A 12,430-nucleotide genomic window follows, 5' to 3' on the forward strand; every position below is an offset into this window, starting at 1 on the left:
ACCAGGGTTTAACTCCACTGACCCCCATTTCCAATGGGCAATTCAGAGCAGAATCAGCTTCCTCCCCATCACCAACCCAAATTCCCTTGAGGATATGGAGCCAAATGTTGGGGGTGCACAGAGTGTCAACCTGCACCAAGCTTGGACCTGCTGGGCCTCTCCGCTCACTGTCCAGCTGGGGAGGGATGCAGCTGGCGTGTGCTCAGATAGACAGGCTGTGGCCCATGGATCGAGGAGGCTGGTGGTAGTAGGGACGTGCCTGGGGACTGGAGAGCACACTTCACTTCCTCTCGCTGTTTATTAGTTTTCAATCCTCAACGTGAATGTGAAGAATCGGGATTTGAAATGAATGTCAGCCAGGGAGTACCAGAGAAGGAGTACCTCAGTCTAGATCTGCAGTGCCCCTGCCCCTCTGCTATTCCAGCTCTGGGCTTGCATGCAACTCGGCCAACGCACGTCTAGCATGGCCAATCAATGCCCCTCCATACTGACACATTGCTTTTCCAGCCCTATGCCTTTCCTGGGAAGGCAGTCAAAGCTCACACTGAATCATGTCCGACGCAATCCAGCAGCCACCGGGGCTACGCTGAGCCTGGCAAGACCTCATGGCACTGGTGGCTAGAGATGGTTCTGAACTGAAGCCACGCATCCGAACAGCCTAGCCCCTGGAAGCTCAGATCCATGTCACACATCAACCCAAACCTCCATGCAGAAAAGGTCATCTTCACCAGGCGGATCCCCTTCCATCACGCCAGGAGACGCACCATTGCGGGACGACCTTAGCAAAGTCCTTCCTTGTCTTCCTCCCAAACTTTGCCAACCTCCCCCCCTCCTCTCTGAATGACTCACTGGAGCCAAGGGCTAATAATGAAATTGATTTAATATTCAGAGGTTGATCTGTAACAAGCAACGGACATTCTCCCCGCCCTTCTCCATCTCCCCCCACCACCCAGCACAGACCAGGTAATTAAGAGCAGGCTGGGATTCGTGCCCGCTTGGGTGATGGATGCATATGCTAATGAGCAGAGAGAGGACACTAGCAATTTTCTCCTGTACTTTAAGGCTCTGTGTCCGTCCCCCACCTCCCCAATCCACTTCTTGCTTTGCCTAATTCCAATAAAGGCAGGAGGGGCTGAGGCGTGGTTTTAATTTGCAAGGCAAAGAGAGCGCCCCATTATTTATTTATATTAATCACCATGACCGGCCTGACGGTGCCTTTAATCAAAGGGGAGAGACGCCCTTCAAGGCTCTAATTTGGACTTTTTCCATCACCCCAGGGGGCTGGAAAAAGCAAAAGCAGAGACAAAAGACCCACTTGTCACTTCCCCCACCTTTGCTTTGTCCTGGATCATCCATGGTAAATTCTAGGGGAAGGGCAAGGATCATCCCAGCTCTGTCCCCTGCACCCCTAAAGTTCAGGGCATGATCTGGATTCTGTTCCATTGCAATCAGGTCACCCGCATGGGCGTCATCAGCTAGTTACCAGCGACACCCCCAAATGGACCAGCGACACCCCCAAATGGACCATGTCAGCCACCCACCCTCTCTTCTGCGCTGGGACCCAGGCTTTAGATTCTGTTGTCCAGTCCACGACTGCAGGATCCAGGGCAGGATTTAGGGAGCCCCTGTAAGCCAGCAGCCAGAGAGAGCCCCAGGGTCTGTCTCCATCCAGCAGCCTCTGTAAAGAATCCCCTTTATATTCACTACAGCCTTCTCCTGCCTTGTCTCTGCTGCAAGATAAGCCACATTACCAAGCAGGGGAATGACGCAGGGGAAAGAGACAGCTAAAACAGGAAGACTGAATCAGAACAAAAAGCTGGCCTGCTTCAAAGCCAAGAGGCTCAGGCCCACGGACTAGCATGGGCCCGACCAGACTTGCCAAACAGTTCAGTTCCCAGTTAGGCACCTCAGCGAAACAGGTGGATTTCCAGGAGTGCTCAGCATTGCTGGCAGTGGGAGCTGCTGGGTATTGGTCACTGTTGAAATTCAGGCCACTTTACCTACCTCCCAGCCACACGGTAAAGGACCCACTGGGATGGATTTAGGCTGGTTTTATGTTGGATCTGGGTCCTGTCTGCAGCCATGGCTGTCATGTCAGCATCCCTCTCATTGTATTTTATGGTTCTCTCTCTATTTCTTCCCTAGGCCCATAAAATGGGGCTCCACATCTGTCTCCTCTGGGGGAGTTCCTGGTTCGGGGGGTGGGGGAAGCAGTTGTTCATACACCATGGCGATGGGTGCAGTGGGGAACCAACTCTGAACCAGGGGAGGCGAAGGGAGCTTGGACTGTGTGGTAGCTTACAGTCAAGGTTGTGGTCTTCCTCTGGAGCAGTGTCACTGTGGCCACCGAAAACGACCTTGGGGGTGTGAGGCACTGTTCAAGAGCGCCTCGGTGGCTGGGAATCGACGGCACTGCATTGACATCAGCGGGGCCACCTGGCACCAGCAGAAGAGCTGGCCCAAGGCTGGCAGCAAGAGGAGTCAAAGCGCTGGGCCGGGGGTTTCTAGAACAGAGCGCAAGGAGTAAGGCTGGCGGTGCAGCGGGGGGAAGGGGAGTGACGTTTGTGCCGCGTGAAGGGTAATTTTCCTAAGAGGGAGGCAGCTCGTGGCGTCTCCTTAATGAAGGGGCGGGCGGCCTGTCAGGGAATTAACCTAACAGATGGGGGCCGAGTGGGTATAAAGGGGGGCTGGCCCCCCATGGACTCTCAGGGAGCGAGATTGTACAGAGACGGGAGAAGATCAGGGAATGAGACAGGAGAAAGAGCCAGGCTGAGCCAGAGAAAGTGAAGGGCAAAGCCGAAGAGAGGGAAGGAAGAGGCCAAAGGCAGGAGAAGCAGAGAGGGCTGAGGAAAAGGAAGGAGAGAAGGTGGAAGAGAGAGAAGGGAAGAGGGGATGGAGGCAGGAAAGGAAGAAGCCTAGAGGAGAGGGCAGGGAGCCAGCCTCATGGAAGGGGGGCCAGAGCGAGCCCACTTCTCTGGGAAGGAGGAGCGGAGGGCAGGACAGAGGGTCTGTGTGCCCGGCCGTGGGGAAGGCTCCCAGGGTAAGTAACCCTGATAATGACCATGGGGAGGGATTGTGTGGCTGGGAATCGGCTCCATACAGCACAGAGGTGGTTGCGTTCTGGCCTCCGGTCCCCCAAGCCACAGGGAGGAAACACCCCGCTTTTAAGCAGCAGCTGGGAGAGCAGACAGGGGCCAGGTCTGATCCCACCCCTACCCCACAGCAAGGGGTCACAGGGCAGGTGCAGCCCAGAGCCAGTTTCCCCCTGCTGTTGAGACTCAGCCCCGCTAGGCAGGGGAAAGCAGCTCCACCTCCAAGACCCCCAGAGCATCACCAAGGGGCCAGGCAGCGCCAGGCATAGGTGACGGGGACGCCTGTCCACTAGGAACGGCGATGAGGCCCAGCAAACTCATGCCACGGCACCCCCAACTGGTCACGATTCCCAGTGACGGCCAAGCTGTGATGGGATTCGGCCAGCAGCTTCTTCCCAAACCTGTTAATAAAGAGCCGTGAATCCATCTTCTTCCAGAGGGAGACAGCTCAGGCGGCCGTTCGGGGGGTTCCTCTTGCCACTTGGCCCGATCCCCCCTGGTCCTGCCTTGTGGAGAAGGCAGGAGGGTCTCATGGTTAAGGATAAAGAGAGGCGACCAGATGCGGCCATAGAGGGGCCCTCTCTCGGTCTGCATCCGTGCAGCGCCTAGCGCAAGGCGGCCCTGCTCTCTGCTGGACCCGCCGGCGCCCCGGTTCTGGTGGGGCGTGGCTGCTGAGTGCGGGCTCCGGTGCCGTTCTCTCTAGGCGCCAGGCCGGCATGCGCTGGCTGCGGGGGGAAGATCAGAGGCCCCTTCCTGCTCCGCGTGGCACCCGACACAGAGTGGCACGTGGGCTGCCTCCGCTGCAGCTGCTGCCGGCTCAGCCTGGCCCACAGCCGCACCTGCTTCCTGCGCGACGGCAGCGTTTACTGCCGAGCCGACTACCTCAGGTAAGGCCCCGCCTCGCGGTGGGGACTGAGCCCGGGGCCTCCTGCTCCGGCCCAGGGACTCCGCCCCGCGGCCGGCTCCTTTTAACCTCTCCGTGGAGCAGCCACTAGGGGGCGACAAAGCCCCACGTCGACCCACCGACCGGCGCATGCTGGGCAGTGGCTGGCTGAGCGGCCCCAGGGCCGCGTCTCCGCCCCAACCCCACTGGGGCCGGCCGCAGGGGCGAGAGAGGAGCTCAGTGCGCGTGGCGGCGGCTGCCGCCCATGGCACCCCCTGTTGGTGGTTCCCACGCTGCGGCACTGAGCGATCACGGCCTGCGGGCGTCCGACATCGATTAGGTGGCCGAGAACCGGCCAACTCGTTGCACCTGGGCCCAGCGCCTTCCCACGCTGGTTTGCAACAGGAACAAAACCAAACCAAAAAAAAAACCCCCACTCACCTTGCACGGGTGCTGCAGGATGGTCAGAGGCTGGGTGACCACCGGCCTGGGGCTCCTCTCGAAGCCAGCCTGCGTGAGGCCCATGGGATGTGGGCAGGACCCAGAAAGGGCTGGTCTAAATCACCCTGGCTCTACAGCTATCAAGGGAACAAGGCCCATTTACACCGGCTAAGCAGCTGGATTTTTGCCCCTTGTCCAGCTGGAGTTGCTGTAATGGGCTCCCTCCCCACCCCATGCCCATCAGTGCCAGGCTTGGGTAAGGGGCTCCCCCAGCCATGCCCATCCATGCCAGGCTTGCTCTAGTGAGATCCCTCCTCCTATACACCCCATGCCCATCTGTCTGAGCATCCCCTTTTCTCTGCCCCCCCTCCCCTACAGGCTGTTCTCCATGAGATGCGCCCGCTGCCGGGAGACCTTGCTGCCCTCTGACCTGGTGTTGCGGGCACGAGGGGCTGTATACCACCAGGCCTGCTTCCGCTGCTCCCGCTGCCAACGCCAGCTGCTGCCCGGCGAGCAGTTCGCTCTGTGGCAGGACGGGTTGTACTGCTCCATGCACCAGTGGCCTGGGCAGGAAGGGGCGGGGCCGGAGATGCCAGTATCAGCATGGACCAAGTGGCACCGGTCAGGTAAGCTCTGGGCCGGGTCGCTTGCACGGAAGGGGGCTCCCTGTGGGGAGCACGAGAAGCAGCCTTGGTACAACCCCATGCTGAGCTACCCAGGCAGAGCCTGGCTGCTCCTGGGGAGCCCCAGGCCAAACCCAGTTAAGGGCAAGGCAGGGGGGTTGCCTCACTGGACATACCCCCATGGTGCAAGCACCGTCTGCACACACTGCCGCGGGGGCGGGGGAACCATGCGACCAGGAGGGTATTTCACGCAGGAGCTGGCCAACAGCTTCCAATCTCTGCCATCCCGATTTGAACTAGCCCCTGAGAGGGAAGGAAGAGCCCACTCCCAGTCCCCTGGCCCACGCCAAGTTCTAGTGCGCCAACGTGCCCCACTGCCTGGTGTTTCGCCGAGCCCATCCTGCTGGGGTCTAACGTCCTGCCTCTTTCCCTGCCCCCAGCGATGGGCTCGAGCGTCCCCGGGGCCCAGGGCGGCTCAGGGAAGCTGGCCCGCGTCCGCACCGTCCTGAACGAGCAGCAGCTCCAGGCCCTGAGCGCCTGCTATGCGGCCAACCCTCGCCCCGACGCCGGGCTGAAGGAGCAGCTGGTGCGGCTGACCGGCCTCAGCTCCCGCGTCATCCGGGTCTGGTTCCAGAACAAGCGCTGCAAGGACAAGAAGCGGAACCTCATGAGCCTGCGGCAGCTGCCACCCCTGGTAAGAGGGACGTGCAGTCTGTCCCGGGACGGTACAACCCAGGCCAGGGAGGCCCAGAGGCAGTAGAGACTGGAGAACAGAGAGACCCACAGGGTCTGTCTGTGTCCGGGAGCCTTGACAGAAAATCCCCTTTATAGACACCGCAGCCCCAATCCGGTCTCTTCTCTGGCACAGGGATGCTGCAGGAGAAGCTCGGCGCCATCCCCATTAGGAACGCAGCAGCATCTGGTTCACTACTGAGTGTGAAACCGTCACTACTTACACTAGTGACATGAGCCCCGCAGGATGGCTTCTCCATTCAAGGTCCCTTTGTGGGGTCGCAGCCAGGCGTGGTGGGGTTTGGAGTGTAAATCCTGTAAGAGAAGGTGTAAATTGGGTGGGGACCCCAGGGAATCGGAGGTTTGCAAACCTCACAGGCTATTGTGTGGGTTCCAGGTCATGGAACTTTTTACCTGGGATTTATGCCCAGGGAAGGGGGATTCAAAGGAAAACTCCTGCAATGTTTGAGCTGTTCTCTGTGTAGTAACCCTCCACCTTTATATAGTGCTTTTTATCCCTAGAGCTCAGAGGCCTTCCCGCAAGTGGGAGACCCCATTTTACAGGGGAGGATACAGGGTACATTTTACAGATCAGGGTAGGAAACTTGCCTAAGGCCTAGTGGCAGAGCCAGAAATAGAACCCAGGAGTCCTGGCTTCCAGTCCGGTTCTCCCATCCACAGGCTATTCTGCCCCCCAAGTTGGCCCTGTCCTGCCCAGCCCAATCAGAACTGGTTCTCGTATTAAAGCCCCATCCAAGCTTGAACCAATTTGCCCTCAGTGCAATGCCCCAGGGGCATTCTGGAGGGGAGCTTGGTCTCACCCCCCACCCCCCTCAGCCAGTGAGAGCCAAGCACTGAGGCGCTTGTGTGGAGACAAGTCAGCTGGGCTGAGCCCCGCCAACTCATTTCATAGATGGTCACATCACCCAGCCTTCCTCTCTCTGGTCTCGCCCCAGAGCCTGCAGGGTGCCGTGGGGACCCGGATGGTGGCCGCCAGCCCGCAGCCCCAGGACGAGGCATATGCGTGGAGCCCGGTGGAGGTTCAGAGGGGCAGGTCCTTGTGGCAGCTGGTGAGCTGCACCGAGGAGGCAGGTTTCTCCCAGCTGCTGCGGCTGATGGACCCCGAGCAGCACAGCTGGGTGGGCTCCGTTCTCCGCTAGATTCCTGAGCCAAAGTCCAGCGGAGTCAATGGAAGGGGATCCACTCCAGGGACTTCTGTGAGCTTTGGGTCAGGCCCCATCTACACAGTGTGGCTTGAGGGGTAATTCACACACCCACCCCTGGCACGCCACATCCACTGGTCACAGTGAGTTATAGAGACAAACCCCCCACCCCCGCCCGCTCCAGGCCCAGTTGGGTCCAACTCCACAGACCTCGTGGGATTGCACCTGCGTGCACCATACCTGAGCTTGCTCCTCGAGGATGCTGGCCTCCCTCCCTGGCCAATGCCTGCAGCCTCCCCACCCCCCGCTCTGCTTCTCCCCACCCCCTCTTTCCAGAGGGGAGGCCAGACCCCCCCCAGCAGAGCCCACCAGGGGCAGGGAAACTTGGCTGCAGTCCAGGGAGATCCTGCCCATTTACACCAGCTGAGGATCTGGCCTGGGATGGCCCTGCAGGTGCCCACCTGCTCAGGTTCTTTGCAATCATTGACTCCCTGGTCCGTACAGCACAGCCACTCCCAGGGCTAGATCCCTTCTCTAGCATCTTTCCTTCTCTCCCCCATTGCCCAGCCTCTGCCTTATTTATCTCAGAGGCATGATAGGGTCACATGACCCCTTTTCCTCACCTGGGCAGGTGTCAAAGGTGGGGCTGATACCCATCTCTCCTTAACGGGCCAGCTCCCTTGTCTCCCTGCCCCACCAGAGCCGCGAACCCTCCCTGTCTCTCTCTGGCTGTTGTATGTGCCTGTCGAGAGGCGGGTGGGATGAAGGACCCTGTACGAAACCCAGCTGGACCGTCCTGTGCTCAGGCTTTGGGAGACTTTGGTCAAATCACAGCCAAGTGGGGGATGCGGGTTGGGGGCAGTTTGCAGCGTCAACATCGATATTTGGGGCTGAGGGGGGTGTGGTTGTCTGGGGGGTAGCAGGGATTTGTGGGGGGGGGAGGTAAGGAGGGGAAATGTCGAACCGCCTACCCCTCAAAGAAATCTTAAAGCCTGGCCTGATCGCACAGCCTACACCAACACCCTGCTGCGTGGCCAGCCGGCCTGGTTAACGGATGTGACGGGCGTGCTCTGCCTCTGGCTAGGTGTGCCCAAAACAGGTGACATGGGCAGCGCTAGGAACATGCCCCCTTGTTCTGCGTTCGGTAGCACCAATAAAATTTCTTGTGTCCTGCAAATGGGTTCCCTCTGCGTCGCTCAGTACGCCATCCTTGGCGTGTTAACGCACCCCCTTCCTCTCCCCCTGCTCCAAGGCCCTGTTAGTGACACGGACAGTACTAACCTCCTCCTCTAGCTCGTAATCCTCTGGCAATCCTCGCAACGCCAGGCTCAGGAGAAAGATGATCCTCCCAAACCCGGGCTCCCTCTCGCCAGCGCAGGCTTGAATAACGCTGGAGGCCAAGCGTAATCCCGCCAAGCATCCGCTAGGTGTCAACCCACTCAGTCGCATGGCAAATGTAGCCGCGCTGCGGATTTGGGGCCGGAGGCAATTTGCTTGGAAAGCTGGTTTGGGAGAGTTCAGCCATGGAAGGGTAGCCCGGCTTGGAAGGGCTGCCAGGGAGGGTCCCGCAGGGTTTGCAGCATGGACTCAGAATAGTCAGAGCTCAGACATCACCGACTGAGACAAGGGGGCGGGGAGGAGGAAAAAAAGGGAGGCGCTCAGCTTTTCACCCCATCGGAAAAGCCTCTTTAGACGACCAGCTCTGTGGAGCAGGGACTGTCTTTGTGTTATGCGTACAGCGCCTTGCACAATGCTGTTCTATCCGGGTTCTTATACCGCACCCATCCCCGGACGATCGGAGCGCCTTCCAGTCACACATTAAGCAATGTGGCCCGCTTCTGTCACGTGTGGTTTGTTCTTTCTCTCGTCCCCTAGCACAATGAAGCCCTGATCCTTGACCGGGGCTGCGAGGCACTACAGAGATAATAATTAATTAGTAGGCGCCTCAGAGAGAGGAATCTCGACGGGATTTGCGTGTCCCACTCCCTTAACCGCTTTTGGAAAGCCCAGCCCTATATTACTATTCCAGCCCCTCCTACCCGTCACCCTTGTTACTGTGGTGCAGCAGCTGGCCTCCTCCCCGGAGGTGGTGATGCCCACGCAGACGGGGCGCAATGGAATAAGCCGTTTGATTCTAGACCCCAGTTGTTATCACATCACCGCGTTGGGTTCAGCTTTCGGTGCCACCGAGCTCCCAGCTCAGGGACCGGGTACCAGGAATCAGTAACTCGCGTCGGCATCTGTCATGTAGCCAGCAACCTCTGTGCCTGCCAGGGCCCATCTTTACAAGCTCAGCCTCGAAAAGGAAGAATCTAACTTTGCCACTAGGGGGCAGCACAACTCCAACAAAAACCCGCCCCCCAAATAAGCTCTATTGGAAAGGAAACTTTCTTTCATGCAAAAGGATGAGGCTGTGGGTCCACCAAAGCTGCAATGAGCCTGTAATCTCCCCCCTTGCTGGGAATGTTGGGGGGAAGGGGTATCCCCAGACCCTGCTTCCCGTGATGCAGTTTAATCTGGGCACTGGTCGACGTAGGAAGGAGTTAAAATGGAACGAGCTTGGGAGGGGGAAGTGTCATTAAGCCTGGTACCTGTCACTGCAGGTCTCTTATGGGATGACAGAACGTTGCATCATTCTGTATAGATGGGATGCAGTAAGGGGAAGAGGATTCGGCCTGTCATCGATCTATCCATCCGTCCGTCCGTCCGTCCCCCCACACCCACCGTGGTGTTAGCTAAGAGCTGAGAGACACGAGGAGAAATATACATGAAAAGAATTCAGTTCCCAAGCAGCAGGCCCATAGCCTGCCAAGCCACAGTGTGTGTATGTGTGTGTGTGTGGTGTAGGGATGAGTGCGTCCAGCGTGTGCGTGCCATGGCTACGTGCGGTGTGCGTTTGTGGAAGGTATGCCTGCCTGCTGTACGTGCGGTGAGAGCGAGGCATATGTGTAGCATGTACAAGTGTGTGCCTGGGCCATGTGTGTAGCTAACATGGGCTGGAGACTTGGGTGTGAAACCACACGGGCGCTCCTTGCCCTGGTGGCTGCCAGCCGCTGTGGCAGTGCCCTGCATTTCCAGGCCGGATTGATCTGTCCTGTGCCCCTGACCCGCCTTGCCCTGGAGCAGCCAGATCTTCCTTGAGCCTGGGCTGTCAGCTGGAGCAGTGCTTCTGTCCTCTGCTGCTGCTTCCCCCACCAGCAGGAAGGATGCGGGCCCCAGAAACATTCCACCCAAGCACCTGCTCCTCTTTGTCCAGGCTCCGCTGCCTGGCCAGTCCTCAGGACCCTAGCTGAGGGGTCAGGGGAGCACCTCCGAGCTCAGGTGAAGGGGATCCAGACGCTCCAGGCCCCCCAGGATTTCCTCTCCAGGAGCAGGCTGTGATTAGCAGGTTGCTGAAACTTTCCGGCTGGACCAGAGCAGCATGTTAAAGAGCCCGGGGCACTGGGAGGATGCAGGCTCAGCGTCAGCCCTGGAGTAACAAGGAGGAGATGCAGAGATCACAGCACCAGTGGGGCTAAAGGAAACCAATTCACATGCCTCCCCCACACAGGCATGGCTGCAAACTGCTAACCCCTTCTGGGCAGCCCGGCCCTCAGCCGTGATGGGGACTCAGCTGTCCAGGCTGTAAAATGGGGCTAATAAATCTGATCTATTTAGGCTATGAGCTCTTAGAGGCAGGGGCTCTCCCACAATCGAGGCCCTGATCTCAGCCAGGGCTTCTCTGTGCTACTGTAACACAAGGAAAAACTGGGGGGGGGGGGGGGCTGATTCTGGGAGCTCTGATGCAGTGGCTCAGCCCGCTAGCCAGCTGGCCTAGTGGTCAGGCAGTGGCCTCACAGGTCTTTCCAGTCTGCCTGTCCGGAGTGGGCCTTGCCAGGCTGTATATAGCAGGCCTCAGTCTATCCTTTGTGTTTCCTCTTTGAGGGTTCTGGCACGACAGAGGGGAGGGCCCCAGGCTTCCCACTCCACCAGTCCCAACCCAGGGCCTTTAAGGGGTGTTGCAGTGGCTGGACCACTCATTGGTCCACCCCAAATTATGCTCCCTGCTGGGTCACGGCATACCGGGCTCTGGCTTCTCCGTTTGGGGTGTGGTCCCAGTCTCAGCATCTGTGTCGTCTGCCAGGACAACCTCCCGTTCTTCGGGGCCTCTGGGGGGGTTCTCGGCTGCAAAGAGAAGGGAAACCTGGATCCCTGCTCCCAGAGTGGCCTAAGCAAGGCGGCAGTCACTCTGCCGGTGGCTCCAGGCATCAGCCTGATGGCCCAGTGCAGCCCGTGCACGCTCTCACCGGCCTAGCAGTGCCCTTTTAAACTGCCCCTCTGCTTACACCATGCCCTGCAGCTGCTGAGGGGCAGGGCCTCCCTGGCCCAGTGCGGCTCCAGGCCTTGCCCTGGGTCCATACACCCCTTCACCCAGGGGGATGGGGAAACGGCAGTGAGGGTCACAGGCAGCAGGGATGGAAGGAGGGAAATCAAAGGCCTAAGGCAATGCACACACCGTTCCCTGGCAGGAAAGAGGAGAACACCGCTCCGATTCCAAGCTGTTGAAAAATCCATTGCAGGTCCCAGGGGAGCCAGTGGTTGAGTCCAGGCTATGGCCCAGCTTGGATAATATATCAAGTGAGATGGCAACGCAGCCCGGAGTGCATGGGGGAAGGGCTGTTAATGCATGTAACCCAGGACTCCAACCCGGCTGCTTCACTGGGATGTGGCCAGATGGAGCTCAGCATGTGTGGGGGCGGGCGCTCTCCCCCTAACCTGGAGGGGTGCTGTGACCTCCTGATGGTGCAGCTCCAGGTGCTGCCAGAAACTGCTGCCCCGAGAGTCTTGCTCCCAGGGAGGCCACTGGGTGATGGGACAGAACAATGAGCAAGAGCCTGGTTTTGAGTTCGCTAAGGTCAGGATCGGTCCATTGACTTCAGTAGTTACACCTGCTTGCACCAGCGGCAGTGAGAGAAGAATCAGGCCCTCAGGATCTGGCCCAAGAGCAATGACACCAGACATGTGGTCTGGCAGCCTGTGGGCTCTGGGAAGTCCCTTGCTGGGCAGGGCTGGGTTTAACTTTGGCCACACATCGAATCATAGATTAGGGTTGGAAGAGTCCTCAGGAGGTCATCCAGTCCAACCCCCTGCTCAAAGCAGGACCAACCCCAGCTAAACCATCCCACGTCTCTTCCCTGCCATGCTACAGAAGTACATAGCACTGAACTGAAACAGGGAGCCTGGGTCTGCCTGGCTGTGTGTGCGTACAAACGGATGTGTGGGAGTTTTTTGACACCAGTATATGGGGGGGGCCTTGATTCTTGATCTACTGTAAAACATACAGCCGCACATGTGCGTAGACAAGCACACACATTACACACATGCATACTGCAGGGACCAAATGCACATGCAGTGTTTACACAGATGGGCAGAGGTACGAGCCTTTGCTTCATGTATACACACGCACGCACGCACAGAAGCACACCCCCATGGAAGCAAACTGCAGAGAGAGCAGTG

The 12,430-nt window shown here is 58.7% G+C and overlaps 1 protein-coding gene across 1 annotated transcript; it reads left to right on the top strand.

The window, feature by feature from the left end:
* Positions 1-2,943: 2,943 nt before the first annotated feature.
* Positions 2,944-5,799, top strand: LOC140903406 (insulin gene enhancer protein ISL-1). Its single transcript, XM_073324690.2, has 4 exons — positions 2,944-3,040; positions 3,796-3,979; positions 4,795-5,042; positions 5,480-5,799. The coding sequence occupies exons 1-4, from the start codon at positions 2,944-2,946 to the stop codon at positions 5,797-5,799; spliced, it is 849 nt and encodes a 282-aa protein (XP_073180791.2).
* The last annotated feature ends 6,631 nt before the right edge of the window (positions 5,800-12,430 follow it).

The sequence above is a fragment of the Lepidochelys kempii genome, chromosome 25, assembly GCF_965140285.1.
Source record: "Lepidochelys kempii isolate rLepKem1 chromosome 25, rLepKem1.hap1, whole genome shotgun sequence".
In the NCBI taxonomy this organism is placed as follows: Eukaryota; Metazoa; Chordata; order Testudines; family Cheloniidae; genus Lepidochelys; species Lepidochelys kempii.

Coding starts and splice junctions, on each gene's coding strand:
- LOC140903406 (XM_073324690.2), top strand. CDS start 2,944: ATGGAAGGGGGGCCAGAGCGAGCCCACTTCTCTGGGAAGGAGGAGCGG. Junction 3,041..3,795: donor CCGTGGGGAAGGCTCCCAGG/GTAAGTAACCCT, acceptor CGTTCTCTCTAG/GCGCCAGGCCGGCATGCGCT. Junction 3,980..4,794: donor TGCCGAGCCGACTACCTCAG/GTAAGGCCCCGC, acceptor CCTCCCCTACAG/GCTGTTCTCCATGAGATGCG.